The following is a 17,667-nucleotide window of genomic DNA, read 5'->3' on the forward strand; positions in this document are numbered from 1 at the left end:
GACAAACAGATGGACAAACAAACATGAATTTATAGCTGATGAGACTTTTTTGAACTATTATGCCTGCTGTAAGCTATGCTAACTGCATGACTTCTTTGGATCATGTCTTAGACTATTCACAATCAGGTGGCCAGATCTCTAATAGCAAGAGCTGTTGAATTCTAGCCATCAGTCAGGTTCCAGCGGTCCAACCTGCTCCTCATTTCATGGTGCCTGACTTGACAAACCTCAAATTATTTGGGGATGGTGGTTAGTGGTGATAAAAAACATAATTCCAAAACTGGACAAAATAATCACTGCTTAGACATTAGTCATACAATGTCTATTTGTCTATAGTACCGTCAGTGTCTATAATTGAGTTTTTCCCATACTTCCTTTACATTAAAACATATAGCATATAAAAGTTAAAAGCACACATTCTGGAATCAGACTGCCTAAGTTCGAATCCCAGCTGCACCACTTACTTTTGTGATCTTGGGCAAGGTTTATTTAATCTCTCTCTGCCTCAGTTTCCTCATCGGTAAAATGGGAATAATAATATCTACCTCATGGGATTATTGTGAAAATTAAACAAACAAAAAAATAAGTGCTTGAGTTACTGTAAGCCCTCTATAAGAGTTACTTCTTATTACAATGGTGATGTTTATATTGTATTTAACTCACTGTTGTAGGGTCATAAGCTTATGCTTATATACTGTTTTTTGTCTGTAGGACCGACTGCTGTTTCAGTCCAGATGATAAACTCGTGGTCACTGGGACATCTGTTCAAAGGGGATGTGGCAGCGGCAAACTTGTTTTCTTTGAGCGCCAGACTTTCCAAAGGGTGTATGAAATAGACATCACAGATGCGGTATGTAAATTCTTTTCTTCTCAGCCTTGAGAATGAAGTGAAGTTTGCCTCTTAGTCATCTTTTGTTTTGGTTTTAGTTTTTAAATAGAACATAAGCCCTGGCCCTTACAGTGCAATGGTAGTTGTTTTTTTTTCTCCGGCACAGGAATTATTAGACTGGTGCAGATTGGCTGATCTACCCTTTCCCTTCCTTTGACCCAGTATTTCCTATGGGTCTGTCACACTTCAGTCATAATTTCAGCTGGGCTGAGGATGTTTGCCCCTCTGCCAACCAGTTTGAAGAGAGCAGAAGCTAACCTAATTATTATGTAGGCTGTAGAAACGAGTGTCCCACAGTGTGCATGTTTGTGAAGATTCAGGGATTGTGGACAGAAATGAAAGTTATGCCCTCAGAAAGTGATGAATTGTGTCATTGTTTCCTAAACCACGAAATCTTTGACAGAATTTGGCTTGCCAGAATTGTCATTGCTGTAAGACTGAGTTTCTGCTGAGCTCAATTTCTATTTAGTTATTTGGAAGCTTAAAACATTTCAGATTTAACTTCTGCTATCTAAAAAAAAAAATCCACTAGTTTTCTTTACATATTTATATAAGCACTAAAACTCCAGCATGCGTGCACTGATTCATTGATTCATTCATTCCTGTCCTGAGACTGGAGCTGTATGTGATGCAGTAATAGTGAAGTTTCCCAGAGGAAAATCTGAATTCCTTTATAGTCTTTTAAAGTATGTATTATTATTTCGATAGTAAGGTAAGTCATTGTTATTTTCTGAATATGAAACAGACCAATTAATGTCTGTAAGTTTCCTTTGGCTCACTGTCAAATCCTTTAGCAATATCCTATATCTTAAACAGTGCCCTTAATGTAGGCTTCTCCAGTTGTTTCAGCTCTTTGTAAACAGTTGGGACATATTATGTACTTAAATGATTCAGACAATTGAACAACTGTTTTTAAATCACCAGTAAAAAGCTCCTGTCTCTAATGCTCTAGTATTACTATGGAGTCTTAATTTGTAGGCCCTAAATTTGAAACCATGGTATAGTTAGAGACAATGAAATAACAATGAGACTAATTCTAGATGAGTACTTGGGTTTTATAGATTCTAATCTCATGACATAATTTGAAATGTGCCAGCACTAATAATAATTTTTGGGGGGGTACAGCCAAGAGCCAACTAAAATGCTAGAATAAAAGCAAACACTCTTGATTCTATCAACTTTAATCTCAAAAATAAAATTATTATAATTGGTTGTTCCAGAAGTGAGCCATGTTCTGTTATGCCTCTCAATGACTGTACATTTCAGGATTACTCATGGTGTTGTGGTTTTAAAGTATAATTAAAATTGAAACCTAAATAAATTAAGGGATGTGTGATTGCACTTTTAAGACACACTAGGTTTTTGTAGTGTATAGAACATGCCATTTGCTGTGTTGCTCTGAGTTGCTTTTCTAGCTAGATCTTTTTCTCCATAGCCCTGACGGCCATTGCATCTATTGTATGTTTATTTGTTTTATCTGTGTTCTTCCACCAGGATGTAAGCCCACTAGAGCAGAAACATTGTTGTGTTTGCTGTGATATCCTCAGTGCTTAGAACTGACAGACATACAGGTTGTATTTAATCAATAGTTATTGAATAAGTGAATGGTATCCTGGAGAAGTACGTGTAATGCATACTGGAGAGCGCAAGTGTGTCTTAAAGAGTGAGGAAGGAGAGATGGAAAAGTAACCTGATCTTGTATGCCATAATAAGAAGGTGACTTTGTCTTTGTTTGTTTGTTTGTTTATTTAAAACTTCGGAATGACACAATCGGATTTAGGCTTTAGAACAGTTAATTTTTACTGAAGTGTGAAGGTTAGATTTGTAAGATTTCATTTGTGTATGAAGGCTGAGGTTTATTACTTCGGAAACTGGGTCAGTGTTCTCTGAGATTAAAAAAGAAAGAAAAAGAAAAGAAAGCAGAATTTGGAAGAAATATAGTGCATTGTTGATATGTTGAGCTTGAAATGCCAGCAGGATGTCTGGGTAGAGATAGTAGGCAGATGGGTACATGGGTTTGGTGCCTAAGAGAAGACACAGTTTTGGGAGAAATATTTGCAGTTTTGTAGTTGAAATAGTGGCTGCTGATTAGTTTAAGGCACAAAGGATGGAGAATATGAGCCCTAGGAAACCTGAATTTTAAGGGATGAGCAAATGAAGAGAAGCAAACAAAAGAGAATGGTCATTAAGTAAATGGATTGTACCTTATATTGAATTATGTTAGAAAAGTCAGAAAACAGATTTTGAGATCCATATTAATAGATGGGTGAAGAGAAAACTTCAAATAGGGACAAAGCCATGGCACTTTAAAGTGGCCTTTTACATAATTGATTTAAGATTTGTTTGCATTTTTGTTGTTAATATTAGACAGCATTGTTTGTTTCGTTCTTTTGAAGTTTGTTTTTGAGAGAGAGCACACAAACAGGGGAGGGGCAGAGAAAGAGAGGGAGAGAGAGAGAATCCCAAGCAGACTCTGTGTGCTATTAGCACAGAGCCCGACCCCGGCTCCATCTCACAAACTGAACCCTGAGACCATGACCTGAGCCGAAATCAAGATTTGGACGCTTAACCATGACTGAGCTGCCCAGGCCGCCCCATCCCCACCCCCTGTCCCAGACAGCACTGTGTTTGTTTACATAGTAAGTAGAATGTTATGTTAAAGGAACTTTAAAATGTCTCTTTGATTTATTTTCTGAAGTTTTAAGTCTTCTTGGAATGTAAAAAAATAAGTGTATTCTTTGGAATGGATAAAGAGGGTGGGCATTTTGCTAGAAGGACCAAAAATATCTCTTCTTTTATTGTGTTTTTGTCATTAAAAACCAGAATAGTCATTTCTTTTGGAAATACCGCACTCTGCTGTGGTAAGGTACTTACTATGTTGAGTTTTAATTTACATAAAAGACAGCATCTCATCCTTCCTATCAGCAGTTAGTGGTGTGCTTGCTCGACTAGGCACAGACCACGGTGGCTTCAGGTCTATCCTAGATGAATCCATTTACTTGAATAAAATACTAGTGATTGTATTCCCACATCCTCTTCTAAAATAAAAAAATACACCCCTACATCATTATATTTTAGAATGCCAAGCTCAACACGTATATGGAACCAAATATTGTCTTCAGTCAGGGATGTTAACAGCTATACAGTTTCCTAATAACTAAAAACTATACTATAACTTTCACAATAAATAGCTTTTAAAAACATAATAATTGCATTTTCCTTATTTATTTTTGAAACAAACTTAAAGGAAAAACTAGTTTTAATTCCAGTCTCTGCATTGTCATATGCTCTGAAAATTTTTTTTCTCTATTCAACGTAGAGATATTCTTCACTAGGAAATGACAAACGTTTCTTTAACATTTACTATTTTTATTGTATGATGTTCATACACGTTTTATAATTCCAAAATTATTTTTAGATGTTTCTCTGTAGTTCAATTGTGTTTACTCAACTTAAAAAAAGTGCATATTTCTCATTTATCATCTAATTTTTTATGATTCGGGTAGTGTGCTTAGCCTCCTTTCTAAGATAAATTCCAGAATATAACTTGAATCTTGAGTTTTACAAGCTCACTTTAGTTTTTGTGTAAGATGGGGTTCTAAGCTTTTATATATTGTGTAAAAGGCTACCATTACTCTATTTTATGTGATCAAAGTATAGGAGAGAAAGAATGAACAAAATATAATTTGGAGATGATGTATCATTTTTTTTTTTTAATAATTATGTTTGGAAGAAACATAGACAGTTTTAAACCTTTTCAAAGTTCTAGTTATTTCAGGAGATGCCCTGAAATAACGTTATGGTCTATTATTAACTTAGTGATTTTTTCATCAAACTATAATTTGTTATAAAATGACTAACAGAATTTCCCTCTTTTTAACTAATATAAATCAAAGGACATGATTTATACAATTATTCTAACACTACCATTTATACTCTTCAACCCAAGCAAAATGGAATAAAGTTTTTTGACCTGGTATTATTTAAGATGGCAGCCTCTTCACCTCAGTTGCTTTCAGAAATAATTTACCCAAAAGAAGTTGGGTGAAGAGGAAAAGAGTGAAAAAGAAGGAGCGCCTGGGTGGCTCATTTGGTTAAGCATCCGACTCTTGGTTTTGGCTCAGGTCCTGATCTCATGGTTCCTGTGTGCAAGCCCCGCGTCAGGCTCTGCACTGACAGTGTGGAGCCTGCTTGGGATTCCATCTCTCCCTTTCTTTCTGCCCCTCCCCTGCACTCTCTCTCTTGTCTCTCTCTCTCTCAGAAATAAATAAATAAACACCAAAAAAAAAATGTTTAAGGAAAAAAAGTAGAAAGGCAAAAAGCCAGAAATTTCACACTTGATCTTGACTATTCTTCTGATTTGTTAGCTTATGTGCTTTGGTGAGGGAACTCTGTTTCTGTGAACATTGACTGAACAAAGTGAGGAATAGAAGGAAAAAAAATCAAACTTTTATTTACAAAACTTGGCTATAGCATCTAGCAAACTGATCTGGTATATGGCCACTTAAGGAAAAGGAAGGGAAATTTGCTTTGGTATTTTCAACTAGACTGCTTTATTTCATTCATTCATTCATTCATTCGTTCATTCATTTTCAACTAAACTGCTTTAGATATTTCGAAGTTGATTGAGAATACGAGTACCAACAGAAGAAATACAATAGCATTTCAAGGAAGAAAAAAGATTCATTTGTGACTAAAACATATCTGATTATCTTTAGGAACATTATTTAACCACCAAAGAGAACGTATAGAGCAAGGATTATCCAAGGTTTTTGCTTCTTTTCCACCATTACTTGTTCTCCAGAATATCCCCTTCCTGTGAGAAATGAAATCTAGATTATGCACATCTCATTTATGTTATTTAAGAAAGAAACTCAGAATGTCAAGTAATTGGTATAATCAGTTTGAGTTCTTATTAATTTTTTTCATGGAGCCAACTCTACAGTTAGAGAAAGTGTATATTCTGGATCTGTCTTCCTGGGACTTTATCAATTATTTGCATCTTCATCAAATGGAGGAAAGTGAAATGAAAACAATGACTTTTCTGTTTATTATTAACTCTGGCCTTCCCCTAAAAGATAGGGAGAACTTGAAGTTTTTCTGCCAGATTTATTTATTTACTTACTTACTACAGGCTGTATTCCTACCCCTTATTATCATGGGTGTTGATTGAAAAATACATAATTATTGTCAAAATTATATTAATTAAATTATAGCATATATATGTACCAAAGGAAGGAGAAATATTTTATTTAAGACCTATTTATCTTATTATGGAGATAGTCTATTAGATACACTAAGGAGAAAGTGAGGTCCGTATTGTGTTTAAAAAAATGGTTTCTTTTTTCTTTTAATATTTATTTATTTTTGCAAGAGAGAAGGAGAGAGAGAGCAAGTGTGAGCGGGGCAGGGGCAGAGAGAGGGAGGGAGACACAGAATGGGAAGCAGGCTCCAGGCTCCGAGCTGTCAGCACAGAGCCTGATGTGGGGCTTGAACTCACAGACCACAAAATCATGACCTGAACCAAAGTTGGATGTTTAACCGACTGAGCCACCCAGGAGCCCCTAAAAAAAATGATTTCTTTTGAAAAAAAAAAAAAAAAAAAACACTTCTATAAACATATCAGCCATGTTTCCTTCTTTTTTTTTTTTCAACGTTTATTTATTTTTGGGACAGAGAGAGACAGGGCATGAACGGGGGAGGGGCAGAGAGAGAGGGAGACACAGAATCGGAAACAGGCTCCAGTCTCTGAGCCATCAGCCCAGAGCCTGACGCGGGGCTCGAACTCACGGACCGCGAGATCGTGAGCTGGCTGAAGTCGGACGCTTAACCGACTGCGCCACCCAGGTGCCCCCATGTTTCTTTCTTTATTTGATTAGGTGAAGTTCTGATGGGAACTTGACTTTACATTATTTTTCCTTAACTTGCAAGCTCTGATTCTTCATATATATCAGTGAGGACTATATCCTATTAGCTCTTGGGTTTTTTTATTTCTTTGTTTCTTAGAGAGAGTGAGAGCGCAGGGAGAGAAGGGCAGAGGGAGCAAGAGAGAGAATCTTAAGCAGGCTCCATGCTTAGGATTAAGAATCTAATGGGCTTGATGTGGGGCTCAATCCTACAACCCTGGGATCATGATCTGACCTGAAATCAAGACTTGGGCACTCAATCAACTAAGCCACCCAGGCACCCCAACTTTTTGGTATTTTAATGTATTTTCTGGCTATAAATGTAGTACATATTGAATCTAAAAATCTGACAATGTAGAAAAGATCACTAAGAAAGTAAATAGAGGGACGCCTGGGTGGCGCAGTCGGTTAAGCGTCCGACTTCAGCCAGGTCACGATCTCGCGGTCCGTGGGTTCGAGCCCCGCGTCAGGCTCTGGGCTGATGGCTCGGAGCCTGGAGCCTGTTTCCGATTCTGTGTCTCCCTCTCTCTCTGCCCCTCCCCCGTTCATGCTCTGTCTCTCTCTGTCCCAAAGTAAATAAAAAACGTTGAAAAAAAAATTTTTTTTAAATAAAAAAAATTAAAAAAAAGAAAGTAAATAGCATATCTAATCATGTCACACATAGATTATTCCCCATATGACATTTAAATTAATAAATTTTGATGTCCAAGAAAATTGCTGTATTTGTTAACCTAAAGAATGACCTATAACATAGAATGAAAGTATTACTGCTTTCATTTCACATAAAAAATTTTTGTGTTTTTATTAGCAAAGTGTATTGATATTTTAAATCCAAAGAGATTTAAGGGAAAGAATAAATGGTTATAACAAAGCCATAAAATAATGGACCCATCACAAAGCTAGGTAGCTATTTATCTTAATTTATAAGTGTAAGGAACATGCTGACCATTCTGACTACAGTCATCCTCCATTATTTGTACATATGTAAGAGAGCAGAAAGGTCATTCAAATTAATGGCTATTCCAGAAGTCCTCAGAAATGGTTTTGGAAAGTATCTTCGTTCTTACATTTGAGTATGGATATAACCACTCTGGAAATTCACTTCAAACAAATTAATGAAGCTAGGCTTGTGATAGCTGGTCTCTGGAGAATTGAACAACTCCTCTCTTCTTTCATTTCATACTGGGAGTAGACTAATGATCTGTCTCACTGATAGAAGATTCCAGCTCAGGCAGAATTGCACCTCTTTAAGTGTTTTCTAGAAATAAAGGAGTCAAGCAATGTCTTTGCCCAGCCAGGATCATACAGGTAATAGTACACAGAGGAAACTGGAGCTATTGACAGTGTGAATGCCAACTGAAAATAAACTCAAAAGAAAAATTATATTTGGCATTTATCTGCCTTCTAAAATACAGTGAAACCTTCCTAATGTGAAGCTCAGGGGATGGAAAAAATGGGCTTTGAGTTTAACTAGCTTTCCATTATCTGATTTTTATTAAAGAGTAATCAGGCAGCTGGTTGACTAGGGAATAGCAGTTGCTTTGAATTATGTATTATTTTGAATAAAGCAGCATCAACTTAATGAAATTTTGCTGTAATTCACTTTTTTGGGAGGATTAAACAATGCAGATTCTCTATGGATACTGATTAACATATTTGTACTTAATAAAATATGTGTATTTCCCAACAGCCAAGTGATAAAACAGTATATTCAACATAGGTCTTTGGAGCATTTGCTCTTTGGGAACAGGAAGGCAGGGTACATGAGCACTGGTCGTTTCCTGGTCTTCCGAGATGTATGAATACTTGATGAAGAACTTGGGAGTAAGTAGAAAATGATGCAGTTTTAATGTAAATCTGCCAGTACAACAGTTACATGGTTCTTTCTCTAGCACTACCTTTTTTAGGGTCAAGAGCTAATTTCCAACATGGCCATTAGGACAGTGTCTTATTGTCAGGATGCACAATGATCAGCGCCTACTACTTTCTGTAGGAGTATTTTCTTTAATCACTGAAGAAAAGGTATGCCATTGGGCTATGATGAAAAACAATATTGCATTTTGGCTGCTTCTGTGGTTTGGATTACTAAATTATTTCTTGAGGCAAGCAGCATACTTATGAGAGTTCAATTTAAACAGTACTGGACCGGGGTGCCTGGGTGGCTCAGTTGGTTGAGCGTCCAACTCTTGATCTGGCTCAGTTTATGATCTTACAGTTTGTGGGCTTGAGCCCCACATTGGGCTCCTTGCTGAGCATGGAGCCTGTGAATATTCTCTCTCTCTCTCTCTCTCTCTCTCTCTCTCTCTTTCTCTCTCTCTCTCTCTCTTTCTCTCACTCTCTCACTCTCTCTGTCCTTCTGCCTCTCTCCCCCACTCTTTCTGCAAATACATACATACATATACACACATACACACACATACATACACACATACATACATACGTAAACTTGGACTTCAGCTGGAGTCCCCTGCTAAGTTAGCTGTTAGCTTCACAGTGTCCAAGGGGGTGCTGGTATCAGTAAGACTTGATGAAATTACTTCTCGTTGCGGATAAAACTATCATGTTGTGGATGTTCCAGGACAGTAGTTCTCAGGACTTGAAGAATACAGTTGAGTACTCATCTGTAGGCACATGCAAATAGTAAAGAAATCCCTGATGTTTTGGTAATATTTGCCTTATCAAGTCGTTCACTGTTTTTAAGTAAGGAAAATGATAAGAACTAATTTAGTGCTGACTCATTGTTACTATTTTTGAAAATTATACAATAAAATCTATCCTTTTAAAAAATGTTCAGTTCTGTGATTTTTAACACATGTATGGATTTATGTAGCCACCATCAACACAGTCAGGGTACAGAACAGCTCCATCACCCCCAAAACACTTCTTTGTGCTCTGCTTCTGGGGTCACTCACTCGCTGCCTCCCCTGCCTCTCTCTCCTAACCCCTAGCGTTCACTGATCTGTGCTCCACTGTAGTACTACCTTTTCAAGAACTTGTCTTCTATATGGATTCATATCGTATAACCTTCTTAGACCAACATCTTTTGGCAGAATGCTTTTGAGATTCATCTAGGTCATGGTGTGTATTGATTTGGTTGTTACATTTTATTGCCAAGTAGTATTCCACTGTGTGGGGATAGCACAGTTTACTGCAGGACGTGTGATTGTTTCCAGTTTTTAGAGATTATGTATTCATATCTCAGTTCATTCATTTCTCTAGAGTAAAAACCTAAGAGTAGGCTTCCTAGGTCATACAGTGAGTATGTGATTATTTTTAAAAGAAAATGCCAAGCTGTTCTTCCGATTAACAGCACCGTGTTGCATTTTTACCATCGGTGTATTTGTTTTCCACTTGCTCAATATCCCCACCAAAACTCTGTGTTGTTGAAGCACCAGTTTTTCAAATTTTTTTGAAATTCTTTAAATCAGGTTTAAACCAAGGTTGTTTTTGTTCTTCTTGTTAAGTTTTCAGAGTCCTTTATCTATTCTAGACACCAAGTTCTTTTTAGGTTAAGTTCTTTTTAGGATATTTGCAAATATTTCCTCCTAGTCTGTTGCTTATTTTTTTCTTTTTCTTAGTTGTGTATTTTACAAAGCAAAAGATTTTAATGTTGATAAAACCTAACTTATCAGTTTTTTCTTTATAGAGTGTACTTTTGGTGTCATGTGTAAGAGCTCCTTGACTGACCCCAGATCACCCAGATTTTCTTCTAAAAATTTTATGCCTTATATTTAGGTCTGGTGGTCCAGTTTGGGCTAAATTTGATGAAATGGGGGGAGGCATTAAGTTGAGGCAGGGCCTGGACTAGGGCCAGGCTCAAGCACAAAATTTAAGGAGGTGCCAAATAACTCAGTAATCAAGATAAATGACATTTAAAAATTTTTTTTCTTTTAATGTTTATTTATTTTTGAGAGACAGAGAGAAACAGAGAACAAGCAGGGGAGGAACAGAGAGAGAGGGAGACACAGAATGTGAAGCAAGGCTCTAGGCTCTGAGCTGTCAGCACAGAGCCCGACGCAGGGCTCGAACCCATGAACCATGAGATCATGACCTGAGCCGAAGTCAGTCGCTTAGCTGACTGAGCCACGCAGGCACCCCAAGATAAATGACATTTTATTGCAACATTATAAAAAATGAAAATTAATGCAAAAAATCCAGGATGAATAATATACCAGTGTTTTAAACAAAAGTGGGATGAATAACAGTGCTGTGCCAAGCTGTATTAAAGCTTAAGGCAAAAGGAAAACTGAGTTGGACTCACCTGTCTTTTTCAAATTTTGATATTTTTGTGCATCACAGATTTGGGGTGGGGGATAGAGGGAGTACCAGCATGAGGGAAATGGTAAACTCACTTCTGCTTCAGTGATGCTTTGAATTTGGGACTAATTCCCCAATCCACCTATACTATTTACTTTTCAGAGTCCTCGAGTAGGTGTTCCATGCCTTCTGTCTTATATAACTGTGTTCGGAGGGAGGACTGAGTGGAATGTTTCCTTTGTCTCACCCAAACCAGTTCTTCTCTTTTTTCTTTTTTTTTCATTAAAAAAATGACAATGGTAATGGAAAATACATAATGAAGTAGTACAGATTGCAGTAGATGTGACTAGGAGGAAGCTTCTAAGATTCCTGCACGTTTGTGAGGACATTCATATTGTAGGAAGTAAAATACTGTCATTGATCTTGGTGTAGGTCCCTTCTCCTATTCTGGTGGCATGTTCCCTTGACATAACTGCGCCACAGGCAAAGCTCCTGGCTTTTGCTTAATTAGCTGCCATCTGGCATCAAGCATACTTTGTTCAGTTTCTCAATATGATCTTCCAGAATCTGTCTCCTGTTCTGCGAACCACAGCTTACCTCTTTTATATGAAATTTAGACTTACTCTTAAGAGAAGATTTTGCAGCCCTCCCAAAGAGTTCATTCCTGTTGAAATCTCTTACCATCAGATCTTTTTCTTTTTCCTCTGTACTTTAGCCTCACATTCGTATGCTTAGAGCCCACATCCTTTACTCCAGTCCTCATGGAGTTGGAGAACAGCTGGCCAACATCCTCTGTTTCCTCTTATAAAGTTTCTGTTCAGTCTTGTCTAAGGGAACCAAACTTAGTTGGTTTTTTTTTTTAAACATTTCCTTGTGGCTCATATTTTCTCAACATTTCTCTTATCTCTGATACTCTCTTTTCAGCCATGCTCTTCTTTGAAATAATGGTTGCTATAGGAATTCACATTCAAAGTCTATAGTGAGATGCCTTTCCTGTAATTATCTATTTGAGATTCTGTGTGAAGTGATCTCATTTTTAGAGTTATACTGAGTTGAAGTGGCAATCACATGCTACTTTAGACTTCATAAATCATTGAAAGCGAAAGAATGAGGACCAAAAGGAGGGCTTATTCAGTTTAATAGTTTACTCATTTTCTAGTGGCATTTAACCCTGTAACATGCTATATTAAAAGGCATCTGCTACTTACTGGTGTCAGCAGTTTCAAAGAAATGTTTTCTGTTTACTGTTTTGCTTCCATTTCTGGATAAGTAAAAACAGTAGCAAAAGTCAGTATTACCCTTTTGATTAAATAGAAACATTTTTTTCCCTTCTCTACATGAGAGTTTGGGATTTTATTTAATTGGTATTTAAACTTATTTATATTTCCTTGTATAGATACGATTACCATGAACGACAAAACTGAGTGAAGAATTAGCCACTTGATAGTACAACCCTGAAGGAGAAAAATACTTGACTCCTTTACAAAATATCAGAAAAGAAAAACTTGATTTTTTTACATTAAATATAATTTATTGTCAAATTGTTTTCCATACAACACCCAGTGCTCATCCCAACAGGTGCCCTCCTCAATGCCCATCACCCACTTTCCCCTCTCTTCCACCCCCCATCAACCCTCAGTTTGTTCTCAGTATTTAAGAGTCTCTCATGGTTTGCCTCTTTCCTTCCCTGTAACTTTTTTTCCCCCTTCCCCTCCCCCCTGGTCTTCTGTTAAGTTTCTCAGGATCCACATAAGAGTGAAAACATATGGTATCTGTCTTTCTCTGTATGACTTATTTCACTTAGCATAACACTCTCCAGTTCCATCCACGTTGCTACAAAAGGCCATATTTCATTCTTTGTCATTGCCACGTAGTATTCCATTGTGTTTATAAACCACAATTTCTTTCTCTGTTCATCAGTTGATGGACATTTAGGCTCTTCCCATAATTTGGCTATTGTTGAAAGTGCTGCTGTAAACATTGGGGTACAAGTGCCCCTATGCATCAGTACTCCTGTGTCCCTTGGATAAATTCCTAGCAGTGCTATTGCTGGGTCATAGGGTAGGTCTATTTTTAATTTTCTGAGGAACCTCCACACTGCTTTCCAGAGCGGCTGCACCAATTTGCATTCCCACCAACAGTGCAAGAGGGTTCCCGTTTTTCCGCATCCTCTCCAGCATCTATAGTCTCCCGATTTGTTCATTTTAGCCACTCTAACCGGCATGAGGTGGTATCTTAGTGTGGTTTGGATTTGTATTTCCCTGATGAGGAGTGACATTGAGCATCTTTTCATGTGCCTGTTGGCCATCTGGATGTCTTCTTTAGAAAAGTGTCTATTCATGTCTTCTGCCCATTTCTTCACTGGATTATTTGTTTTTCAGGTGTGGAGTTTGGTGAGTTCTTTACAGATTTTGGATACTATTCCTTTGTCTGATATGTCGTTTGCAAATATCTTTTCTCATTCCGTTGGTTGTCTTTTAGTTTTGTTGATTGTTTCCTTTGCAGTGCAGAAGCTTTTTGTCTTTATGAGGTCCCAATAGTTCATTTTTGCTTTTATTTTTTTTATTTTTTTTTCAACGTTTATTTATTTTTGGGATAGAGAGAGACAGAGCATGAACGGGGGAGGGGCAGAGAGAAAGGGAGACACAGAATCGAAAACAGGCTCCAGGCTCTGAGCCATCAGCCCAGAGCCCGACGCGGGGCTCGAACTCCCGGACCGCGAGATCGTGACCTGGCTGAAGTCGGACACTTAACCGACTGCACCACCCAGGCGCCCTCATTTTTGCTTTTAATTCTCTTGCCTTTGGAGATGTCAAGTAAGAAATTGCCACGGCTGAGGTCAGAGAGGTTTTTTCCTGCTTTCTCCTCTAGGATTTTGATGGTTTCCTGTCTCACATTCAGGTCTTTCATCCATTTTAAGTTTATTTTTATGAATGGTGTAAGAAAGTGGTCTAGTTTCAACCTTCTGCATGTGGCTTTCCAGTTCTCCCAGCACCATTTGTTAAAGAGAGTGTCTTTTTTCCATTGGATATTCTTTCCTGCTTTGCCAAAGATTAGTTGGCCATACATTTGTGGGTCCAATTCTGGAGTCTCTATTCTATTCCATTGGTCTATGTGTCTGTTTTTGTGCCAATACCATGCTGTCTTGATGATTACAGCTTTGTAGTAGAGGCTAAAGTCTGGGATTGTGATGCCTCCCACTTTGGTTTTCTTCAATATTACTTTTTGCAAATGACGTGATACTCTACATGGAAAACCCGACAGACTCCACCAAAAGTCTGCTAGAACTGATACATGAATTCAGCAAAGTCGCAGGATACAAAATTAATGTACAGAAATCGGTTGCATTTTTATACACCAATAATGAAGCAACAGAAAGAGAAATAAAGAAACTGATCCCATTCACACTTGCAACCAAGAATCATAAAATACCTAGGAATAAACCTAACCAAAGATGTAAAAGATCCGTATGCTGAAAGCTATAGAAAGCTTATGAAGGAAATTGAAGAAGATACAAAGAAATGGAAAAGCATTCCATGCTTATGGATTGGAAGAATAAATACTGTTAAAATGTCAATACTACCCAAAGCACTGTACACATTCAGTGCAATCCCAGTCAAAATTGCACCAGCATTCTTCTCGAAGCTAGAACAAGCAATCCTAAAATTTGTATGGAACCACAAAGACCCCGAATAGCCAGAGAACTTGATTTTATAGATGTTTAAAGGTGTTGAGAATGACACACTATTCTTTATACAATGTGGAAACATATAATGCACTAACGACTAGTGCTCTGTTGTCTAACCCCAACACTGTATTACTTCCCACTGATAGCAGACCAGTGAAAGACTTCATGTCTTGTAGGACATTCTGTGACAGTTTTTCCTCTCCCAACCTGAATTTGATAAACGATCTTTGGTAACAAGTTTTCCAGCTGTTCTGTTGGAACTCTGGCCAAACTCCCACAATTATATATAGTGTGAGGAAGAAAGGGGTCTATAATTAACACATATCCCAGGATAGTGTTGTTTTTTTCTTTTTTGGAGTGATAGATAATGCTATGTCATGAATGAGGAGGGGTTGCGAGACCCCCAAAGGACTAAGTAAAAGAGTATGATTAGTAAAACATCTTTACCCATACTATATTAAGATAAATAGTGCTTTACATATCCTGTATAGTTCATTTTTGAACATTGAGTTTTTCCTTTATTTGGGGGGAGGGGGGAGAGGGTTTACATACTTGATGATTTCCAAGATCTAATTATGTATATTTCTTATCTTGTAGTTAGGGATTTAACAGCTTTATCCACTTGTTCATTGTTTATTCATATAAGAAGAGGATGTATGGTTATTGTCTTTGTGCCCATCTCTATCTTTTTTAAAGTTTTAATTCCAGTGTAGTTAGCACACAGTGTTGTATTAGTTTCAGGTGTACAATATGGTGACTTAATTCTTTATGTTACTCAGTGCTCATCAGGAGAAGTATACTCTTAATCCCCATCATCTCTTTCACCTATCCTCCACCCACCTCCCCTCTGGTAACCATCTGTTCTCTATACTTAAGAGACTCTTAACTCTGGTTTGTCTCTTTTTATCTTTGCTGGTTTGTTTTGCTCCTTAAATTTCACTTATGAGTGGGGTCATAGTATTTGTCTTTCTCCAACTGACTTATTTCACTTAGCATTATACCCTGAAGATCCTTCTATGTTGTTGCAAATGGCAAGACTTCATTCTTTTTTATGGCTGAGTAATATTTCATTGTATATATATACCACATCTTCTTTATCCATTCGTCCTTTGATGGGCACTTGGGTTGCTTCCGTAATTAGGCTATTGTAAATAATGCTGCAATAAGCATAGCGGTGCATATATCTTTTTGAATTAGTGTTGTCATTTTCTTTGGGTAAATCCTAGGTAGTGGAATTACTGGATGATACAGCAATTATATTTTTAATTTTTTGAGGAACCTCAAGTTCCTCAAAACTGTACCAGTTTGCATTTCTACCAACAGTGAGTAAGGGTATATTTTTTTCCACATCATCACCAACATTTGTTGTCTCTTGTGTGTTTGATTTTAGTCATTCTGACAGGTATGAGATGATACCTCATTGTGGTTTTGATTTGCATTTCCCTGATAATGAGTGATATCAAGCATCTTTTCATGTGTCTTTTGGCCATCTACATGTCTTCTTTGGAAAAATGTCTGTTCAAGTCCTTTGCCCATTCTTTAATCAGATTGTTTTTTGGGTGTTGTTATATAAGTTTTTTATGTATTTTGGATACTAACTCTTTATCGGATATGTCATAGGCAAATATCTTCTCCCATTCAGTAGGTTGTTGTTTAGTTTTATTGATAGTTTGCTGTGCAGCAGCTTTTTGTTTTGATGTAGACCCAATAGTTTGTTTTTGCTTTTGTTTCCCTTGCCTTAAGAAACATATCTAGAAAAATGTTGCCATGACCAGTGTCAGAGAAATTTCTCCCTGTGCTCTCTTCTAAGATTTTTATGGTTTCAGGTCTCACATTTAGGTCCTTAATCCACTTTGAGTTTATTTCTGTATATGGTGTGAGAAGGGGGTCCAGTTTCATTTCTTTTTCATGTAGCTATCCAGTTTTCCCAGCACTATTTGTTGAAGAAACTGTTTTTTTCTCCCCCCATTGCATATTCTCGACTCCTTTGTTGAAGATTAATTGACCGTATAATTATGGATTTACTTCTGGGCTCTCTATTCTGGTCTCCTGATTTATGTGTCTATTTTTGTGCCAGTACTATACTGTTTTGATTAGTGCAGCTTGGTGTAGTATATCTTGATATCTGGGATTGTGATACCTCCGGTTTTGTTCCTCTTTTTCAAGATTGCTTTGGCTATCTGGGGTCTTTGGTGGTTCCATACACATTTTAAGAATTCTTTGTTCTAGTTCTGTGAAGAATGCTGTTGGTGTTTTGATAGGGATTGCATTAAATCCATAGATTGCTTTAGGTAATGTGGACATTTTAACAATGTTTTTTCTTCCACTCCATGAGCATGGAACATCTTACCATTTGTTTGTGTCATCTTTAATTTCTTTCATCACTGTTTTTTACTTCAGAATAAAGGTCTTTCCCCTCTTTGGTTAAGCTTATTTCTAGGTAATTTGTTATTTTGGGTGCAATTTAAATGAGATTGTTTTCTTAATTTCTCTTTCTGCCACTTTATTATTAGTGTATAGGAATGTGATGGATTTCTGTATATTGATTTTGTTTCCTGTGACCTTACCAAATTCATTTGTTAGTTCTAATAGTTTTTTGGTGGTCTTTAGAGATTTCTATATATAATGTCACGTGATCTGCAAATAGAAAAGTTTTACTTTTTCCTTACCAATGTGGATGCCTTTTATTTCTTTTTCTTGTCTGATTGCTATAGCTAGGACTTCCAGTACTATGTTCAATAAAAATGGTGAGAGTGGACATTTTTATCTTGTTCCTGATCTTAGGAGAAAGATTTTCTCTTTTTTTTTTCACCACTGAATTTTTCACCACTGAATTTTCACCATTTTCTCTTTTTTCTCTCAGTTTTTCACCACTGAATATGATGTTAGCTGTGGGTTTTTCATGTACGGCCTTGGCCATCTCTAAC

At 37.1% G+C, this 17,667-nt stretch overlaps 1 protein-coding gene across 1 annotated transcript in view; it reads left to right on the forward strand.

The window, feature by feature from the left end:
• WDR70 (WD repeat domain 70) overlaps positions 1-17,667 on the forward strand; it is a 305,807-nt gene that overhangs the window by 255,588 nt on the left and 32,552 nt on the right. The window contains exon 13 of the mRNA XM_025923710.2: positions 712-850. Within this exon, the coding sequence (XP_025779495.2) occupies positions 712-850 (139 nt within the window). The remainder of the gene's footprint in view (positions 1-711; positions 851-17,667) is intronic.

The sequence above is a fragment of the Puma concolor genome, chromosome A1, assembly GCF_028749965.1.
Source record: "Puma concolor isolate L17-30 chromosome A1, mPumCon1.1.hap2, whole genome shotgun sequence".
NCBI lineage: Eukaryota > Metazoa > Chordata > Mammalia > Carnivora > Felidae > Puma > Puma concolor.